Below are 22,563 nucleotides of genomic sequence, written 5' to 3'. Positions count from 1 at the left end.
CAGTGGCCGGCATCCTCCAGAGGATAGTCAGATTTGGGCCCACAGTGACGAGACACACAGAGTCTCACAGGATGGCGGTGGAGCCGGCCCTTTCCTACCTGCCCCAACGAGACCCTGGGCTGCTGCCCACGAACAGCCTCTCTGGCTCCTGATCAAGCTGCGTAATGGCCATGATACCAGAGAATCAGAAACAAATCTCAGAACCCAGCAGCTTTTGGCAGAAATGCGTCCGGTCCCCTCAGTAGGTTACTGTCACCAGGCCACCCCAAGGGGGAAAGGGTGTTGTCCCTCCACCTGTTCCCTTTTGGCAATTCTGTGGCCGTCATCCTCCAGAGGCCATTGGACAGTCAAGTTTGGGCCCACAGTGATGAGACACCCAGCGCCTCACATGATGGGGGTGGAGCCGGCCCTTTCCTCCCTGCCCCGAAAAGACCCCGGGCTGCTGCCCACAAATGGACTTTCTTGCTCCTGATCAAGGTGCTTAACAGCCATAGTCCTAGAGATTCAAGAACAAATCTTGGAATTTCTGCCAGCAGGTTTTGGCAGAAATCCCTCCAGATTTAACTGTTAAAATTTCGGAATTCCAAAATTGCAAAGCCACTACTTCAGTCACGTGACATCATATGTTATTCATAACCAGCAATAGAAAACAAATTGTCTACGGTAGCCTTTTTGGCAGATCTGAGTGTTAGGGTAAAATCCCAAATAATAATGGGGGGTCTGGTGTTGAAATATTGAATGTAATCAAAGTAGAGAGAGAGAGTAATGTAGAAATCATCTGCCCCACAGGTAGGGGGAGGGTGTGGGCTGGGGGGTATACTGGGTTTTTGGTGATAGAAAATGGGCACTGGTGAAGAGACGGGTGTTTCATCATTGTATGACCGAGACTTAGACCCAAAAGGTTTGTAACTGCTCTCACGGTGATTCAATAAATAAATGTATAAAAAGGGAAAAAAAATTAGGCAGAGTTCGTGCCCAATTCAATCAGCCTAATCAATGGCTGAATAAATAGCAATACTCCTACATTAAAAAAAAAAAGAGAATAGTTGAATTTGGGGCGGGAGCAATAGTATAGCACATAAGATATTTGCCTTGCATGTGGTCAACTGGAGTTTGACCCCTGACATCCCATATGGGCCCCCAGTACCACCAGGAGTGATTCCTGAGTGCAGAGCCAGGGGTGACCCCTGAGCACTGCCGGTGTGATCCCCAAACAAAAACAAAAACAAAAGAATAGTTGAATTCTAGCTCTTTATAATTTACAAATAAGTTACAAACTGTACAATGAGTTTTCACATAAAATAAACTTTTATCTTACTCATGTGAAGTTAAATAATAGTAAGAATAAAGAGATATTCTAAGTTTATGAAAGTCTGTATTTTGTTCCTTGCGCTTCTAAGTCACAAAAGAAGCCCTCACAAACAAGGGAAAACTGAGAGGAATTTTGTCAGACCAAGAAGGAATTCCAGTTTGAGTGTGCTGTCACATGGCTCTAATTTCAGTTTGGTGTGTTCATTTTACCAGCAGGCAATGACTACATATTTATAATATCTTTTTCCTACACTTATTAAATCCACATTGGCAGAGAATTTCTTTCTCAGGCATAGTCCCAGCTTTATAACCATAATCCCATGTTAGTTCTGTTCTTGCTTTCACATACCTAAAATGTAGAAATTGAAAAACAATTAAAAAATTTAAACACAATATAAATCATCGAGAATAACTACAAGATGAGCCAAAGTAATTGACTGTCATCAATTTTCATAAAAATATCAACCACCCTCAAGAAAATATGATTATTCTTGCTCCTGGACGCCCATCGAATAGGGGTGCTCTTTCATTAAGACTAATTAATGAGTTCTATTTCAAATCTACAATAAAATCTTAAGAGAGAAGAAATGTGTCAGTACACCTGGAAGGAGGCACAATTTGCCAAGAGTAGAACTCGGCGTTGTGATGAGTCTGCGCTGCATTAGTGGGGGTGGTTCTGACTTACGAAGATGTGGCATTTGATGTCAGTTATCCCCTGAACTGAGTCCTGTCATCCTTAGCCCTTTCAGGCACTAATGCTAGGAGAAAATAATAATTTAGGGGCTGGAGAGATACTGTAGCTTGGTTGCTGTTCATATTTTCTGATTGTTCTTTTTAAATCCACAATTTGAAAATTAAATCATAAAATTCAAACCTGTTGGTGAAGAATGCCATCAGTGGAAAATTTCTGTCATGTGTTTCTACAAAAACATTTTGTACCAAAAGATTTGGGCAACAGCTATGCTGTTAGAAAAAAAAAAATCAAACACAGAGATTAGACACTGAATAAAATTTTGATGCCTTATTTTAAGTTAAAGCATGAAAATACCATTGTTTCCAACACATATCATTTATTTTTCTTTCTTTCCTTTTGGGGGCTTATCTGTACGATATTACAATTCTATTAATATCAGGAACCTATCCAGAATAGCAATGTTCTGACTTATAATTTTATCCCACTGAAATGCAAAATGTTATAAATCCCTATAGAAGATAAGCTATTGATATTATCATTATAAATGCATTTATCCTTTTATTTAAGAACTGCATTATCTGGTAAAGAATTCTACAGATACATCTGAACATATATCTATGTATAAGAAAGAGTACTCATCAAATTTTTTTTATAACAAAGAGTTTAGAAATAACTCAGATACTATTGACCTGGAAAAATAATCTTTGGCATATCCACACAATGGAATTCTACATAACTAACAATGCAAATAATGAAGAATTATATCTTTGTATTGATGGGAAGGAATCGAACTCGGGTCAGCCAGGTCAGCCACATGCAAGGCAAACACCCTACCGCTGTGATAGCACAGCGGGTAGGGCGCTTGCCTTGCATGCAGCCAACATGGCCGACGCGAGTTCGATTCCTCTGCCCCTCTCGGAGAGCCCAGCAAGCTACCGAGAGTATCTCACCCGCACGGCAGAGCCTGGCAAATTACCCGTGACGTATTCGATATGCCAAACACAGTAACAGCAAGTCTCATGATAGAGACGTTACTGGGCCTGCTTGTGCAAATCGATGAACAACAGGAAGACTGTGACCGTGACCGTGATTGATGGGAAAAGATGTCCAGGGTATATTGGCAGATTAAAAACCGAGATGTAGAGCATATGCTATTTTTTAACAGAAAAAAGGAGAAACAAGAACATGTATTTTTATATTTGCTTAAAGAACATTCTAAGAATACATATGAAAGTAATAAAAAAAAGTGGAGGAAGCAGGGTAATGGGGGCTTCTCAAGTATGAATATGAAGAAAGTACATGATTTGACTTTTACATTACAGTTCAAAATACCGTCTGGAAATAGGAAGTGTGGAAGCAATTAATTTCACTACTACACATAAATACTAATTATTCTTTTCCCAAAACTTCTAACATTTCCTCCTATTATCATCATTCCAGTGTTATTCTGTTGACATTAGGCACATCTCTACATATTCATGTATCACCACATTCACTAAGAATCAAATCCCTACAATATTTCTTGGACATATTTACTACCATTTAGCTTCCATAATTTCCTGTCATACTTTTTTTCAGTGTTGGTTGGTAAGCTTTACTCAATAGTTTTTAATCAAGCAAGCTCACAGTTATCTTTAAATAACCCTGATCGGCTGCACGTATGTATACCGTATGCCTTTTAACTTTGTTGTTTAAATTATGTGAATGTCAATTATGCAGAAAAATGGGAAGGGAGGGAGAGTGGAAGGAGAAGAACAGAAGTGTGGGAAGGAAATCAGAAGAAAGGCAGGGAGAAAGGGAGGAAGCAAAGAGTGAGTACAGGAGGCCAGGCCAGGGCAGGACCTGTGTGCATTTGTTTTTCTCTGCTAGAAACCAGGGAGGCCTGGCCATCGTGCTCCCTTGGGAGCTGAAATCTGCCGCATCATCTTGACCAGCCCCATTCAATCCCACTGGTGGGACAGAGCACGCCAGCCCTCTGCTCTGAGCTGCTCTCATGGTTCCTTTTCCACTTTTGCCTTGTTGGGTGACAGTGGAGAAGCAAGCAAGGTGCAGAGAGAGGGCAGATGGTGGGCAGAGGAATAGAGGAGAGGATTCTACTTTTTGTTGGCCACGTATCCGAACAAATCAACAGAAAAAAGAAAAAAGAAAAAAAAAGGAGAAAAACCAAGTAAGTAGATTCACTTAGCAAGGAAAAGCTCTGCTTTTAAAGATACTCTACTTTTTCTCTTCTGGTGCCGGCTGAGTAGCATGTAAGACCCAGAGGAGTACACAAACCAGTCAAAGGTCACATTTAAAACAGGCATGAAGTTTACCTTAAAGATGTCAAAAACCTATGAGTCACGGGAACTGTTTTCTTTCCTTTACCTTCACTTTAAGGGAAAAGTCAAAGCTGTCCCTCCCAAGAGCTGTTAGAGATCAGGAAAAATGAAGGCCAGGTAAGCTACAGTAAGGGGACCTTTAGCAAGGCCGTGTGGAGGGATCAAAGGCTGAACCTTCCCCCGAGACTCTGTTCGCTCTCTCAGAAATGGTAAGCAGTGAGTAAGCGGGGCACAGGGGGGCAGGGGGATGCAGCAGGTCCTGGCTCAGCTTTAGAACAGTGGTTCAGGGAGTCCACATGATCCACTTTGCTAGACATGGAGTCACGGTTGAAGGAGGGATTACTGTTCTTCCTTGGAGAGTTCTCTAATAATGTGTGATGGGAGGAGGAATGAGATGGCAGGAATCTAAGAGGGAAGCCTCAAGACAGCGTGGATTCCACACTACCCAGGAGATGTGACCAACAATACAGGTCACTCCTCTATCATCTCACTAAAACATCCAAAGCAGACATGCAAACAAAACAGCAAAATGATTATGAACCGAGGACAAAAGAAAAAGGCTTATGGGAGTGAGACACAACATTCTGGTAAATATATTGGTTTTCCTACACTAATCCAATAGATCATGCAAAATTTAGTATGAATAAATAAAACATAAATACCTCCAACTCATTTTTATTTTTTAACAGAAGCACTTCTGAGTAAAGCCTATAGTGTTACATCACTCAGGGGAGAGGCTCAGGAGGTGGCTTGGGGGTCAAGGCTCTGAGCTCAAAACTCAGTCCCCACATGTCCCGGTCCCTCTCCCCACCCCCACTGCCTTCAAAACTGCTGGGAGGAAACTTAGTGGTCCTTGAGCACTGGAGCACTTCTGGGGTGGCTCTGGTGGCCCCCAGCTCCACTGCACTGACAGCTTGAATACTGAACCAGCTGCCTGGTTGCCTGAGTATCACTGGTCCCCTCAACACTTCTTGGCAGACCCCTAATTAAAAAATACATAAAAGAATAAAAAAGATGTAAAAATGAAAGTGATTCTGTGTATCATTATGATTTTTGGAAGAAACAAATTCAGCAACTCATTCAATAAAATAAAATAAAATTACTGTTAACTCATTTCTTATATTTTCCCTCAAGAAAATGTTTTCTCTATGTTAATTAGTACTCTTAGTATTGTTTAGCAGTATGTCTCATTTAATCCATCTAAAATCCTATTAGACAAAGAAAGTCAGAAATGATCACTCTGGATGAGAACTGCATTTTGAAAATAGGTAAAGGAACGAAGATGATACCCTCTTAGTAGAGAGAGTGCACGAGAATGCTGACCGTGGGGGAGGGGGTTTGAGGGGAGAAAAGCTGGGACATTGTTGGTGGGAAATGTGCACTGATGGAGGGACAAGTGTTGGAATGCTGTATGACTGAAACCTTAGCACGAACAGCTCTGTAACTGTGGATTTCACAGCAATTCAATTAAAAATAAATAAATAAATGCGATCCCATCAGAGAGGTGCTATTATCAGAAGTGAAAGACAAGGAACAGAAAAGGCGATTTAGGTCATGTAAGTGCAGAACTAGCATTCAGACTCAGGTATCTGGATTTAGAATCTCTGTTAATTCTATGTTTCTGGTGTTTCTGTTAAGAAGCACAGAAAAACAGTTGTTTAGGAATGTGAATCTGAGCCCACATACTCACATTGAGAAAGCGGCCCACATTGCCTTCTCTCCTGGCATCCAGTAAGAACTCAATCTTGTTCTTTGACCTCTTCAGGGAATCAGATGAAGCGTTATTGCTGGTTTCGCCTGGAAGCTCTTCATCATGACAGGCCTGTTGATTCTGACATGCTGGAGATTCTTTCTCATGGGGCTTTTCTATTTGAACATCCAATTTCCTTATAATATTCTTATTATTCAATGTTTCATTGTTACATCGGAACCTTGGAGGAATTTCCTCTCTACATTTAGTTATATCTATCACATCTGATTCAGTCGCCAGGTTGTCTTCAGAATCCTCAACTTCCTTTGAGCTTGCATCCTCTAATAAACAATTTGGAAAAAGTTATCAGAAAATACAGGTGGCCAAGCAATAATGCTGAGAGCAAAAGTAATTAAATGCTAGTTACTGCCACAATAATAAATGATTAGTGGTGTACAAACTTAGGAATCAAGTTCTAAATTCTGCCCCTTTTGTATATATAATTGCTTTTTATTATGAATCTACATCTTCCTTTCTATTATACATTTTGTTTTGTTTTGGGGCCACACATGGCAGTGCTCACATGTTACTCCTGGCAGGGCTCAGGGAACCATATGGGAGTGCCAGGGATTGAACGTGGGTCATCCACACTATCACTCTGGCCCCCTTCCTATTGTATTTTTAATCTCTTCTTCTTACATACCAATTTACGCTTCTTCATCCTCTTCAACTCCGCAGTCTGTATTTAAGTATACAGACTGTATTTAACAGACGGTATTTAGAAAGTTCTCTAGAAATACCAAGGGCATAAAGTCAAAAAAAAAAAATGCCTGGGAGGATCCTGTCAGCCACATGCCACAAGCTTCAGACAGCGGGCATTCTTACCAGAGGACTACCAAACAATTATACTTCACAAACAAAATATTTCATAAAGTGATTAGTTGCTTAACTCTTTCTTATCCAATAATGAAAATATTTTTGAGGATATTCAGAAGTATGACTTCATATCAAACAAAAGAAATAAAATCTTTCATGTTTTGCGGTGTCAGGGAGTGAATGCAGGATCTCACAGATACAAGGCAATAAAATCATGCAAAATGATTTTATTTCATTTAAAAATAAAATCAGGCTGGAGTGATAGTACAGTAAGTGGGTGAGGTGTTTCCCTTTACACAGCCAATCTGGGTCCAATTCACAGGATCCCATATGGTACCCCGAGACCGCCAGGAGTGATTCCTGAGCACAGTGCCAGGAGTCAGCCCTGAGTACTGCTGAGCGTGGCCCCAAACAAAACAAAACAAAATCATTCATTTAACAAAAGTCATTTGTGCCAACTAAGCAGCCCCAAATTTCTGTTCTTGGTTTAATTATTACTGTTTCTGCATATGTGCTTGCGTGTAGTCAAATTTCAGTCCTAACAGTATATTTCTGTAGAGCCTGTAATATATGCCGTGCATGTGTTAGGCCCTAGGTTCAATCCAAAGAAATAGTAAAAATTTACTGTTATTTGGTTATGGTGGCAGGTTAATTAAGAGTTCTAAGCCACCTTAAATTATAAATTACTTATTTCTGAATATTCCCTGTGTTTCATATGTTTTACTCATGTGGCTGATAACATATAGTAGTAATCTTTCAATCTATCTTTTGTCAGCCTAATTTATGGGGATCCATCTGGAAAATCTAAGATGGGTAGAAGACTTCTTCCTCCTTCGCAGCCTTATTCTGTGAAGAAGCTGCCTTTTCTCCTCCTGGCTCCTTTCTTCAGGATCAGGTGGAGTGCTAGGAAAGCAGAGGCAGGGAAGCTGGCCAGCCCTTCAGGAAGAGTCGTCAGCAAAGTCTCTCCACTGAGGGATGCAGTGAGATGCAAAGCACTGAAATCCAGCTTCGTGGACTGGGAATTTAGTGATGGCAGTGCTACTACTAACAAAACTGGAAGGCAAGCACTCAGGTACTTAAAAACTGTTTTCTTTTGCTGAGCATCGTTTGCCAGGCCGCAAGTCCCTCTGCTGCATCTAGGCAGGGGCCAAGTCATCCATATTTCAGATGTTGTGGGTTGGATGGTCTCTGATAGGACTGATCACTTCTGCTGCTACAGCAGGAAAGTAGTTGAGGCTTCTTGAAAGAATGACCTGGTTGGTTCCAGTGAAACTTTGTTGATAGACACTGAAATTTAAGTTCATATAATTCCCAAGTGTCCCAAAAGAATTACCTTACTTTTCCCAATTACTTAAAAGGGTGAACTTTATCTTAGATCACAGATTTTTTCCTTTTGTATTTCATTTTGGTTCATACTCAGAGGTGGTTGTGGGCTATTTCAGGTTGTGCTCAGGAGTAGGCTCTGGCAACTCCTGGGGCACCAATGTGGTGCCAGTGTTGGCTGTATGCCAGGCAAGAGCCTAAGCTCCTGTACAATCTCTCTAGAACTAGGTTACGGACCTTAACTAGGGGGGAGGCTGGAATTGGTCCACAAGCTATAGCTCACCAACTTCTCATCTAGACAAGGGGTAACTTCTGTGAAGAATTAAACATGTTATGGAATCTGATAAAAGGAGTAGAATATTGAACGAGAGATAAAAAAAATGATAAAGGAAAGTAATCATGAAGTGAAACAAAGCCTACTTTTCATGTCCTTGGTTTTAGAATTCAGATATACTCGGGTTGGTATAAATCCATCACTATCTTCTGAGGTGACGGACTTGGTGGAAGCAAATCCCTCAGAAGGAAACAAGGGAGAGTTCTTCAAGTTCTAGGTTAGGAAAAACAGAGTTTAGCAGTTAAGCATCTTTCATCAAGATTCATAAACTGTAATTACAAGATTTATTCAGGAAAAGCCTCAAAGTCTGTATCAGGAGGAATCTGAAATGATGGAGCTTTCTGGTTGGGTAATGCTTCTAGTCATTTCACAAAGCTGTAGAACATCAAGATATTTTTTAGGCTAAAATTCAAATACAGTTGTTGTGTCCCTTAATTCTACTACTGGATTGCTAATATCAGGCCCCAACTATGAAATGTACAAGGGGAAACTATTCTTTGGCTAATTTCTACTCTAAAAACCATTGCCTAGGGGTGGGGAGACAGCTCAAAGGGTCAGAGCATACTTTTCACACAACAGGCCTGGGAGCCATCCTGCAGCACACAGGCACACAGCCCCCTGAACACCTCCATGTCCTGCTTCCCCCCAGCCACCCCGGCCTGGTTAGAAAAGGTTTACTACTTTTTGGCTGATAGCCAGTATAGCACTTTAAATGGAATGACAACTTTTAGAATTTATTTATTTATTGCTTTTTGGGTCACACCTGGCTATGCACATGGGTTAGTCCTGGCTCATGTACTCAGGAATTACTTCTGGCAGTGCTCGGGGGACGATATGGGATGCTGGAAATCGAACCCAGGTTGGCCGTGTGCAAGGCAAATGCCCTACCCGCTGTGTGATCACTCCAGCCCATGGTAATGACAACTTTTTTTTTTTTTTTTGCTTTTTTGGATCACACCCGGAGATGCTCAGGGGTTACTCCTGGCTCTGCACTCAGGAATTACCCCTGGCGGTGCTTGGGGGACCATATGGGATGCTGGGAACTAAACCTGGTTTGGCTGCGTGCAAGGCAAACGCCCTACTCACTGTGCTATAGCTCCAGCCCCGGTAATGACAACTTTTAAAAGGAGGTAATATGCTTAGTACTATGCCTGGCACTCAAACATCTACTCAATAAATATTGACCTTTATTAATATTCAGGTAGTGAAACCGTCAATATTTTCCAAGTACTTAGTACACAATGTCAAACACTGGATGGCACCCAGTTTCAGAAGTTTATTCATTCTCTTAATTCTGAGAAAGACTGTTATGCTCAATTTTACACACACACACACACACACACACACACACACACACACACACACACACACAAAATCTCTCTCTCTCTCTCTCTCTTCTCTCTGAGCAGTCTCCAGTTGGCTGGCAGTAGAGTTGGAGGTGAAACTTAGATTCCAGTGAGCCTGTGGCCTGACAATTTTCTCCTGATTCTGTGATAATGGCATCACGACACACTGTTAGGCAATTGGAACATCTGCACATCACATAGGGCAGATGTCTTCTTACTTTTTACCTACAAGACTGACTATTAACTTCAATTATGACTGTCTGTCTCTGTTCATTTACCTGCACCGATCTCTTTCTTCTTTTAAGTTAGAGTCTGACTAGTTATTCTCCTCAGTTCAGGCTGCTAAGTGTACCTTCCATGGTTCATCACAAAAAATGCTGCTCCAGATGTTTCTTTCATTAGGGTCTAGGTCTTTTTTCTCCTTCATATTTTCCTATTTGTATACCTTATTCTCCTTAACCTAAATTACTCTATCCTCTTTCCTATTCTGTATTACTATCAACTCTTAAGAATTTACCTTCTCCTACGAACTTGACTACTTAGTCTCAGTGGAACACCCTTGTGATATTCTCAATATGTCTAAGTTGGGAAAATGCAAACCACTATGAAACAGACCCAATACTTCAACAGCATGTCCATTTCAAAAAATACCAGAAGCCTTACACATTAGTAACACAAATAATTTGAACCAAGTAAGAGAAAAAAGGTGACATAAAGGGCCGGAGTGATGATACAGTGGGTAGGGCACTTGCCCTGATATCCCATGGTCTCCTGAGCATGCCAGGAGTGACCCTGAGTGCAGAGCCAGGAGTAACTCCTGTGTATCATGGGGTGAGAGCCAGAACAAATAAATTAAAAAAAAAAAAAAGAGATGACAGCTTCAAGTTCTCAGGTTCCATTTACATTTTGTAGGGTTGTTTTTTTTTTTTTTTTACCTTCTTTTCCTCATTGCATTGAATACTGACTGTCCTGGCTTTAGGACTTTTAATGACTGAATGATACTTAATTCTTGAAGCTGTGTCACATTTTATTTCTCTGAAAAGGAAAAATAAAAATTATTCTGTAGAGCACTAAATTTTTTCTTAATTGGAAAAATATAGAAAACATTACTATTACATAATACCCACTAGAAATTAATCCATGCAATAATATCTATGTAATCCCTCACTGAGAAGGAATACAATCATATTTTAAGAGATTCCTCCTCCTCCTCCTGCTCCTCCTCCCCCTCCCCTTCCTCCTCCTCCTCTTCCTCGCTTTTTGGGTCATATCCAGTGATGCTCAGGGGTTACTCTGCACTTGGAAATTACTCCTGGTGGTGCTCAGGGGGGGCGATAGATATGGGATGTCCGGGATTGAACTCAGGTCAGCCTCGTGCAAGGCAAATGTATTCCCCGCAATATTATAACTCCAGCCCCTATAACCATAATTCAAAGTTAGAGGCACATCCTTGCTTAAGTGAGGACTTGACTTTGAGCCTTAGCACTGCCGAGCTGGGCCTGAGCAGTGCTGCAGTGCCGCACTGAAACCCGGCTGGCCGAGTATCACCAGGATTGAGCCTCCCCCAGGCTCCCTAACTACTGTTTTGGAGGCCTTAAACGTATATTAAAAGTTAATTTGTGGCAACAGTTATAGAACTCTGTAAATTTACAAAATGTCATTGCACACTTTGAATAAATGAATATTATGTCAGGCAAATGCTTGTTGGAGTTCCTGCTGGAAAAGCTCCCTAACCATCTGGAGCGGCTGACCTGTGAGTGCTCTGGCCCTGGACCTGGGTGATGGAGTGGTGCCGGGAGCGCTGACATCCCAGGGGGTTAGTACAGATTGACGGTGGGCTATGACTGGCCGCTGCGTGTGGAAGTGAGATGCTGACAACCCAGCAATCTAGACAATAATTCTGTTACTTTGTTTCTGCTTAGAGATCACAGAGACCCAGGCCAATCTTTCCCAAGTAACCATTCATTTCACCTTTCGCCTCCCTCTAACCCCATGCCCTCCTACTGCACACAGTGCAATCCCTTCGCTCTATTAAACCCTTAATAAGCCTGTCTGCTGGCCCTCAGCCCTTATTGCGCAGCTATGGATTATCCATCATACACTGCATCAGAATCAGCTCGTGTACCCAGGTCTTCCACTGTGGGACAGCGATAAATTATATTTTAATAATTAAACAAAGTGGAAATTCAGACCGTTCCACACACTTTTTTTCTTGCTGTGTGATGCCTGTTATAGGACCCAGAGCTCCTACAAGCAAAGTGTATACTTCAGCTCTTTGAGCCAGTTCTAGATTCTTCTTTATTTTTTTATTTTGGTGGTGGTGTGTATGTGGTGGTGGTGGTGGTGGTGGGTGGGTTGAGTGGGTGGGGGTTCCTCTTGGCTTGGCCTACGTTTTGCAGATTCTGTGCTCTTTGAGCCCTGCAATGCTGGGGTTACTTCTAGGGCTATTTTCAACCAGCCTACAGTTGTAAAACAAAACAAAACAAAACAAAACAAAACAGGCTAAAGATTACTGATAGGAATCAATCTTGATTCAGTTCCTAAGATCTCACTTACGTGACTGTTTCTTTTGGACTGTTATTGAAATTAGGTGGATACTCCCCAATTTTCACACTTGTAGGAGGTGTTTCTGATGCCAATGGAATAACTTCAACTTCACAATCTGCAACTTCTATTTTCCGTTTTTTTGAAAACGAATTTTTCATAATTTTCTCTTCTTTTCTATTTTTACTTATAGCAACATATTTCTCAGTGTTAGATCTGCTTAGTAATCTCCCTAAAAGAAAATAATAGTTTAAGAAAAAAGAATATATGATTTCTAAATAACAAAAGGACATCTCTACTCTTCTTTACTGCTAAAGAGGTGTATCTTACTTATAGGATCAAGACATATACATTTACTTCTCCTAGAAAAAGATTTCAAGAAACAATAAAAGACCAATAGTGAGATTTAATATTTCCCAGTATGTGAAAAGACAGAACCTGTAGAAGAAACATTTATCAGTTTTTATATACTGAAAAAAGGTAAGACTTAGCTACTATAACATAAAACAATAATAAAGATGAGAATGCATTCTAGAAAATTGGAGGTAAACTCTAGTTTTAAAACTGCAGGATTTATGTCTCATTTAAATGCTTTACCAGGATGTGGGGAGAAAGGGACTCTCCTTCACTGCTGGTGCGAATGCTGACTGGTTCAGCCCTTTTGGAAAACAGTATGGACGATTCTCAAAAAATTAGAAATTGAACTCCCATTTGACCCAGCAATACCACTCCTGGGAATATATCCCAGAGAGGCAAAAATGTAGTAGAAATGACATCTGCACTTGTATGTTCATTGCAGCACTGTTTATAATAGCCAAAATCTGGAAAAAACCCGAGTGCCCAAGAACAGATGACTGGTTAAAGAAACTTTGGTACATTTACACAATGGAATACTATGCAGCTGTTAGAAAAGATTTAGCACTGTCCTCCCATTGTTCATCAATTTGCTCGAGTGGGCCCAGTAATGTCTCCATTGTGAGACTTGTTGTTACTGTGTTTGGCATATCGAATACGTCATGGGTAGCTTGCCAGGCTTTGCCATGTGGGCAAGATACTCTCGGTAGCTTGCTGGGCTCTCTGAGAGGGGTGGAGAAAGGATGAAGTCATCAAATTTGCATATAAATGGGTCAAAATGGAAAGTATCATGTTAAGTGAAATGAGTCAGAAAGAGAGGGACAGGTATAGAAAGACTGCACTCAACTGTGGAATATAAAGTAACAGAATGGGAGACTAACACCCAAGAGTAGTAGAGGTAAGGATCAGAGGAGGTTGGCTCCATGGCTTGGAAACCGATGCGACATGGTGGGGGAAAAGGCAGCTCAGAGAGAGAAGGGAACACCAAGTAAAGGATGTTGGGAGGACCCATTCGGGTTGAAAGATGAGTTCCGAAAGAAGACTACAGACTGAACATGATGGCCGCTCAATACCTCTATCGCAAACCACAACACCCAAAAGAAGAGAAAGCAAAAGGGAATGCCCTGCCATTGAGGCAGGGTAGGTGGTGGGAGGCTGGGGTGGGGGTGGTGGGAGGGATGCTGAGAACACTGGTGGGAGAGAATGGGCACTGGTGGAGGGATGGGTAAATGATCATTATACGATTGTAATGCAAACACAAAAGTTTATGTACCCCACAGTGATTCACTAATAAAAAGAAATTTAAAAAAATGCTTTACCATCTAAAACCTCATTTTTTAATTTTTGGGCCATACCCAGTGGTGTTCAGGGTTTACTCCTGGTTCTGCACTCAGATATCACTCCTGGTGGGCTTGGGAGACCAGAGGGGATGCCGGAGATGAACTTGGGGTGCCCTACCACTGCACTGTCTGGTCCCAAAAGCTTACCTTTCTGACGAAGAGACTGACTCATTTATATCTGTGGTTGTATGTTCCTACTGTTCACCTATTAAATACAGTGTAACAGAATCTCAGTCAAGGACCAGAGAGCTAGTATGGGGGTGAAGGTAACTGCTTTGTCTACAGCCAACTCTGGTTTGATCCCCAGTCTTGCTGGAAGTAACACCTTGGCACCATGAGGTGTGACCCAAACCTCTCCCCCCACACCTTCCTAATTCTTAGTTCAAAGGTTATATCATTTCAAGGCACTAAAAAATGACAGTTATTAGTAAAAATCAGTCACTGAATTAAAAAGATACCATACATGCATCTTATAGCAATACAAATAAAGTCAATGACATTTACTTTCTGGACAAGATTTGATAGCAGCCAATTTATCAGTTATTTTTGCAAAATATGAGTTATGAGTATCTAGGCAAGTTGTATAGTATAGATACCTGTTAGTATGTGGCATGGATTCAATCGTGATGATTCTGAATTCTGACATTTTTTTTGTCCTCACTGAAGGAAACCCTGGAAATTCAGAGGTGGTGGGTTTCTCTGATCCCTGCTTCCTAGTCACCAAGACTCAGTCCAGAACATTCTTTTAGAGTGTCTCTAGAACCATGTTCTCTCTCCTTTCTCATTTCCTGATACACATAAATAGTATTGACGTTTGCCTGACAGGGGTAGGGAGAGATGAGACTGCTGGAGGCCAACTTATGTGGCTTGGGAACTGTGGCCTAAAAGAAAGAGTAATGCACAATTCTGAAATATTGGAGGAGATTTTGCTCAGAATGTGGGCATATTCTTCAGTCCCTGAAGAGAGGGAGCTGCTTAGCGTCGCTGCCTTCATCAGCCAAAGCTGGTACTTCTTACAAAAGGAACTTGCTAATGTGTGTGTGCTGGGGTTCCTCCAGCAAAGGGGGAGGGAACACGTTCAAAGGCAATTAAAAATCAATCCGTGTCCCCACGTCTTGGACTGCTAATCTTCACTTCAGCGTTATAGGAGCTGTCTTATTCCAAAAGTTTCATATCCCCAAGCATCTGAGGCCGTGGAGAAAAATAATAGTATGTGGGAGCCATTCCTTTCAGACTCTCTGGGACTGCTGAAAGCCCCTCATCCCTGCAGTGCCTGACACACCTCAAACCTGCTACTACGACCCTGCTACCCCAGGGTCCCGGCTGGTTAGACTTGAGATTCAGAAAGGGAGGAAACCTCATTGTGATCTCCAAGGAGTCCTTTTCTTTACCTGAATAAATGCAAATGAAGGTCCCTCTGTCGATGTCATCCAGGCAGCGGACGCCCCAGCCTTTCTTCTCAGTCCTGAACACCTGGAGCCTCACCTGAGGTCCGTGCTGCACAACTCGGTTCTGGCACAGTCTTCGGTTACATTTGCATAACAAACTGCACTCATAAATGCTGACAATAAAGCAGGGAAGAGAAAATCAGAGGCCCTAACTGGATCAAGAACAGTTTATTTTGCCGCCTTAGGAATAATTTCTGAGGGCAACAGACTAAGTGTGAAGGGTCCTGAAACCAGGCTGCCTGGGTACTAGCTCTCAGGAGTGGCCTGACCTTACATGAGTTACTTAACCTTTCTATGCTTAAAGTTTCTATTTTTAAAAAGGGAGTAATATAATAGAGCTGTTTGGTTAAGAGTAAATGAGAATTTACAAGATGCCTGAGATGATTTCGTGCATGCAGTAAATGTTAGCTCTTTACAGTTTAAGTGTTGGGGCTGGAGCAATAACACAGCGGGTAGGGCACTTGCCTTGCACGCAGCCAACCCGGGTTCGATTCCCAGCATCCCATATGGTCCCCTGAGCACCGCCAGGGGTAATTCCTGAGTGCACAGCCAGGAGGAACCCCTGTGCATCGCCAGGTGTGACCCAAAAAGCGAAAATAAATAAATAAAGTTGAAGTGTTGGGGGACCAGAGAAATAGTACAGTAGGTAGGTGTCTGCCTTGCATGTGGCTGACCTGGCTTTGATCCCTGGCACCCCAGATGATCCCAAGCCCACCAGGCCTGATCCCTGAGCACAGAGGCAGGAGTGAGCCCTGAGCACTGCTGGTATAGCCCCCAAACAAAACAAAACTAAAATACCTAGGAATGTCTAAGGAGGAAACATCTGGGAAGACAATGTCGAGAAAGAAACCTTTCCTGTTTGTCTTTTAATTACAACAACTTCGAAGGGTTAAAAATCCCCTGTTCTGGGGCTGGAGCGATAGCACAGTGGGTAGGGCATTTGCCCTGCATGCGGCCAACTCAGGTTCGATTCCCAGTATCCGATATGGTTCCCCGAGCACTGCCAGGAATAATTCCTGAGTGCAGAGCCAGGAGTAACCCCTGTGCATCACCGAGTGTGACTGGAAAAGAAAAAAAAATCCCCTGTTATTAGATAAATTCTGCACCATTGCTTTTACTGGTGGGAAGAGGCATTCCCAGGGATGCTTGGCGGACCTTGTGGTTCTGAGAATAGAAGCAAAAGTGTGTGCTCCATACCCACGGCTGCCTCAAGCAGGTCAACACCAAGGGAATAAAAGCTAGACTCAGAGCAGATGAGGGTGCACACCATGCATGACACACAGAGATGCTCTGATTCCCACTGCCAAGAATATTTGTGCTTTTGTAATTCCTTAGATTTCTAGAAATTAAGAGTTAACAGTATTATAAACCACAGGTTACAACAATAAAGTACCCTCTTCAAAAATACAAATAGCATATAACAAATCCTTAAGATATCTTACCCAGTAGGTATATGTGTCTGGAGTCTTTTATATCTATATCCAGTGGTTATTTTATTACTTAACAAAGGGCAAGTCTTGGTATTCCTTGCTGTCAATTGAAGGCAGGCACATTTTGTTCTAAAAAAAAGGCAACGGACAGAGAAATCAGATGAAAAGGCAGGATATTGTTTTGACAAAACTATAAAATGGTAGAGCAAAAATATATATAAAATTGTGTTATTTTTATTTTATTTTATAAAGCTGTTCACAATAATTCATTACGTCTAATATTGAAACACCAATCCCACCACCATTGCAGCTTCCTACCACTGTATTTCGAACGTTTCCACCCCAAATTCCAAACCATGTTCCCAAAGCAATTAATTCTGTATTGCTTTTTATGAATAATCTGCTAAAAATGGTCAAATAAAGTTTCCTTAAAGGAAAGTGTGTGAAGATTGTTGTATTTCATCCTTGAGCCATTAAGCCCTTATACAAGAGATTGCTAACATGTTTGTTAAGTCTCATCAAATGTGTGCTACTCTTGGTACATCAGTGGTGTAGAGTATGAGAGGTTGCTCCAGGAATTCTAACATTTTATGATTATACTACAGATTAAAACCGCCAGAACTCAATAACTGCCATGTTCCCAGCTGCTCTTCACGAGCTCAGATGAGTCTCACTCATGAGTGAATCTGCAGAAAAACCCAAGTATGCGGGACCTGTGACTGAAATCTCCAAGCCCATGAATCTGCTTTGTATAGTTGTATTTATAACAAAGAATGCTACACTTCCATACAGAGACTTCTTGAAAGAAGCGACCAAAAAGTTTTTATTATTAAAAACTACACTGTACCTCTATTTGCTCATTTAGTACTTAATTATATGGGTTTTCTTTAACTTTTGAAAATCAATTCAAAAATCAATTCTTTCTGGAGCCAGAGCGATAGTCCAGCCGGTAGGTCATTTGCCTTGCATGTGGCAGCCCTGTGTTCAACATTGGCATCCCATATGGTCTCCTGAGCCTGCCAGGGGTGATTCCTGGGTGCAGAGCCAGGATTACCCTTGAGCACCACTGGATGTGGTCTCAAAACAAAAACAAAAACAAATTCATTTCATTCCCCATTTAGCAGAAGCTAGTGAAAATTCTTCAGGTCCACTCTCCTTAAAGGGTAAGCGCAAATGTGAATGTGTTAAAACTCAAAAGGGCATGCAAAGTTTTACAGATGTCTTAAATAATCTATCCAACATCAAGAAAACTAATTGGGGAGTTTGATACTAGGCATATGTTTTTTACGTATTTTTATAAAATTATAAGCATTATAATAGATAATAGATAATCACAACTCTGTTTCTCCAATTTAGGCAGAATAACTTTACAAGGGGAATAAGGAACGTGGGCATCTCAGCATAAATTAGGTGTGTTCCCACAGGTGAGTTCGTTAAAAATCTCTGGATTGTTTCCTCTGTTGAACGAGAGGTCCTTCTCAGGATGAGGAGGGAAAAAAACAAGGTCTTTTCCATTCTGACTCTGATTCTCCTGTACTTTTTCATATATATAAAATGTATGTCATAGAGTGGTAACTACTGCTTGCGATAGTGAAAATGCATTAATGCATTAATGTCTAGTCCTTTTTCCTGTGTGGTGGAATAAATTCCATGATCTTCTTTGTAAACAAACTGGTTTGGGGCTGGAGAGATTCCCCTACGTCTCATCAGAAGTCGAATTGATTCACCAAATTCAACTGTCAGAAACTACTTAACCCTCTAAAGTTCAGTCAACCAAATTTCAGCTGGAAGTCACAAGGAAATCGAAGGAGTAAGAATCAGAGAAACAGCAAAACAGCTCTTTAACCCTCATCGAGACAAACTTCAATGAGACTCATGATTTCCTCATAATGCAGAAAAGTGACTCTCATCATCCCTGGACAGCGCAGGACAATGGATGCTTTATTACAAGCACTGCTTTGGATCCAGGGTTGGACTGAAATCTTAGTACAACTAATAAGACTGTATTGTGATTTAGAATTGTGCCTCTAATTCAAATTTTTGTGTTTTTGTAAAAAGAAGAGGGGGAGAGAGAAGCTGTAAAAAATATATCTTATGCGCGTGTGGGCGGGGGAGGGATATGATGATGATGATGATGATGATGATAATGATGTGCTGTTGGCGGGCTCTTGGGCAGCTCTCTCTTGCCGCCCGTGTTAGGTGCTCTCGAGCCACTGTGTATGGACTGGATTGGGATGGCTCCTCCTTTGTGCTGTGCTTCTGTGCGTGCCGCTGTGCTTTCTTCTGTCTGTCTATTTCTCACTCTGTTTCTGTAGTCTCTCCTCTGGTCTCTTCCGATCTCTCTCTCTGGAGTTCTGCTTTTTCTCTCTCTGGAGCCCTTTGCTCTGGATTCTGACTCTCTCCCAGTGGATTCTGACTCTGCCCCTGGATTCTGACTCTGGCCTGGATTCTGTCTCTGGCCTGGATTCTGTCTCTGGCCCCTGGATTCTGAATCTCCTCTCTGCTCTTACACTCTTAGTTTATAAAGCAATCACATAGGGTGGGTGGTGACACAAAGGTAGGTTGAACATTAACAAATCCACAAAGAGAGATAAGACCACTCCTCCAGGAGATTAACTCAAGAATAAAATCTCATCTAGAGAGATTACTCTGGATTACTAGGAGATCCCCTTAAGAGTGGGATCCCATTCAGGGTGTGTCACTTGTCTTCTTTCCTCAGCTAGTAATCCACTTAAACAGTTGTAGTAAATTCACTTCTAATATTTCTAGCATTGTCATTCTGTATGAGAACAGTAAGAGATATATCAACTTAAAGTTTGGTTCTTCCTGAGGACGTCTTACCACAGTCCTCAGGCTAGGTTAGTCTTCCCAACCCCAGCAGGGTCCTAGTCTCGTTGTTTCTTTTGGATCATGACAGCATTTGTCTATGATCATGCTCTCAACTGAGAGTTGAATATTGTGGCACTTTGGCCTGGCCCATTTCAATGCTAGGGTAGCTCACTGCTTGCCCTGGTTCCATTCAGTCCTTCATCAGGACCCTGCTTTAGGGGTGCTAGGAACTAAGGGCAACTGAGTCAGAGCAGATGCCCAGGAGTAAATATTACTGGAGCCAATCAACTCCCAAGTTACAAAGCATAATGTTAACTGTCTTCCTGTGTCTATACAGAAAGGACATTACTTTAAGGTAAACTAAGTTCCCTGAGGCAAGGCTGAAAGGACAAACTCACTGTTATCCTACAAATAGGATTTAAAACATTACACTTATTTGTTTGATAAAGCAGAGTTTGAAAGCATTGACTGTGGTTAGGAAAGGTTTTTACTGTAGGTAAAACGCCACCAAACAGAATCACAAAATATAGATAAAGATCTCTTGTTTCCACAAGAAGTCATCCAGCAAGACAAACTTCATTGTTATCTTCTGTGAAGAAATTGTTGCTACCCTAACATTTGGCAACCACAAATCTGATCATTCAAAGCCATTCACATCAAGGCAAGACCATCCCCCCTATAAAAAGATTAAGAACCCCATTCATTGCCAAAAATAACCATTAACTTGGTGATGGCTTAGATGATGATCAGCATGCTTTACCAATAAAGTACCTTTACTACAAAGCACATAGTTTTTCACATATAACACTACTGCACATTTACAGAACAGTGTAAATATAATTTGAACACGCACTGCAAAGTTAAAAAATTCATGTGATCTGCTTTCTTGCAGTAGCTTGGAACTGAACCTGCAATATCGCCAAAGTGTACCAATAGGGGCAAACATACTTATTTATGTGAATAAACTAAACAACAAAAACTTTATCCCTATTATGTATGATGCTCTTGAGGATTTTCTAAATTATTGAATCAAAAAAATCTACATGGGCTGGAAAGATAGTGCAAAGGTTAAGGCACCTGTGTAGCTTGCAGCTATGACTAAGACACCACCTATGGACTTTGGATTCCCAAGAACTGTCTGTCATAGTTCATGGAGCAACAGAACCAGGGGCCCCCAAAATGTCAACCTACCAACCCATTAATGATTTTATATTCCACTAAACCTGTAGAAAAATAGTGCTCAAGACATACTTAAAAGATCAATCCTACGGTCACTTGTAAGACACTTCTCTACCACTTGGGCTGCATTCTTTGCCTGATCTTTGTTTTTCTATTCAACGACCTTGAGTCTTGTTTCTCCTATTTACAAATTGTTCATCTTCATACTGCCATTTTTCATTCTATAATTTTGTTTTCTTAATTCATGGGCGCTAATATTTTATCTCTGGAGATTTTAATTGTACCTGTGTTAAAATATTTTTCAATGAGGGCCTACAATTTACTTCTGATTCTTCAGGGGAAAGTGTAGATTAAAATATTTACTTTATCTTATTTCAGTCATTCAGGGTGAATTTCCCTATTAGGTGGGTCTAATGCTGCCTTCACTGTTCAAATATCTCTGTGTAAATCAGATTTGTGACATTTACTCCACAGGCTCTACGTTGCTTCCCCCATTACTGATATGTGGCTTTCACAGATTCAAGTCTGTTTGTTAATACAATTCTAGACCTTGTTGAAAGATACTAGCATATTTTCCAGGCTTGTGAAGATCCTTATTTCTCTGGCTCTGGCGCCTAGCTTAGTTCCTCCCCACCCCCACCCCCCCTTCATGGGATACATTTAATTCCCCTTCCTGTAAGGATTAGAATCTCTGCCCCCTAGAGGTAATGTTTTAAAAAGCAACGTATATTTAAAGAGAATAAAAGTTGGCATAAGCCTAAAAGCAAATTTATCTAACTCATCTCATACTCTAGCTAAGACGGTGAAAAGTACTATCTATACTACTTAATTTCTCTTTATTGCTCTCATTTTCTTTTGCCTACTAAAGTAGCTAAATTTGCCATATTCATATAATGTGTTCCTCTACAGCTGCAGATAAACAAATGCACATATACTATATACTCTAAAATAGCTTTCAAAGTCTTAATATATTAGAATGTTTTCAGTTTTGAAATGCCAATGCAATGATCCAGAGTATTAATAATACATGCCATTAACTTTCCAAATATGTACCACGGAAATGACTGGTAAAAGTTACATACAGATAGCTAGAAATGATCACTCTGGATAAGAACTGAGTGCTGAGGTAAAGAGACATACATGATAACCTTTATAAACCTGTATTACAAACCATAATGCCCAAAAGAAAAGAGAGAGATAGAGAGACAGAGAGAGAGAGAGAGACACAGAGAGAGTGAGAGAGAGAGATTGAGAGAGAGAGAGAGAGAGAGAGAGAGAGAGAGAAGAAAAGTGTCTGCCATAGAGGCAAGCTGAAGGAGGGGGTGTGGCAGAGGAGAAATTGGGGACTTTGGTGGTGGGAAATATGCACTGGTGAAGGGACGAGTGTTGGAACATTGTATGATAGAAACCCAACAGTGACAACTTTTAACTGTGTATCTCATAGTAATTCAATAAAAATAAATTAAAAATAAAAAAAAGTTACATACATATATACATAAGAATTGCCCAGTAAATAGCTCAAAGGGCTTGAGCACACACCTTGCACA

The 22,563-nt window shown here is 41.1% G+C and overlaps 1 protein-coding gene across 1 annotated transcript in view; it reads right to left on the bottom strand.

Moving 5' to 3' along the window:
* Window positions 1-1,389: 1,389 nt before the first annotated feature.
* SETDB2 (SET domain bifurcated histone lysine methyltransferase 2) overlaps window positions 1,390-22,563 on the bottom strand; it is a 34,015-nt gene continuing 12,841 nt past the window's right edge. Inside the window, exons 6-13 of the mRNA XM_056133055.1 lie at window positions 17,021-17,137; window positions 15,522-15,691; window positions 12,449-12,668; window positions 10,828-10,927; window positions 8,633-8,759; window positions 6,014-6,354; window positions 2,186-2,274; window positions 1,390-1,660 (exon numbers count right to left, since the gene is read on the bottom strand). Of these exons, the coding sequence (XP_055989030.1) occupies window positions 1,543-1,660; window positions 2,186-2,274; window positions 6,014-6,354; window positions 8,633-8,759; window positions 10,828-10,927; window positions 12,449-12,668; window positions 15,522-15,691; window positions 17,021-17,137 (1,282 nt within the window). The 3' untranslated portion in view covers window positions 1,390-1,542. The remainder of the gene's footprint in view (window positions 1,661-2,185; window positions 2,275-6,013; window positions 6,355-8,632; window positions 8,760-10,827; window positions 10,928-12,448; window positions 12,669-15,521; window positions 15,692-17,020; window positions 17,138-22,563) is intronic.

This window comes from Sorex fumeus, unplaced genomic scaffold (genome assembly GCF_029834395.1).
Source record: "Sorex fumeus unplaced genomic scaffold, SorFum_2.1 ptg000095l, whole genome shotgun sequence".
In the NCBI taxonomy this organism is placed as follows: domain Eukaryota; kingdom Metazoa; phylum Chordata; class Mammalia; order Eulipotyphla; family Soricidae; genus Sorex; species Sorex fumeus.
This window is presented reverse-complemented; position numbering and strand designations above follow the sequence as displayed.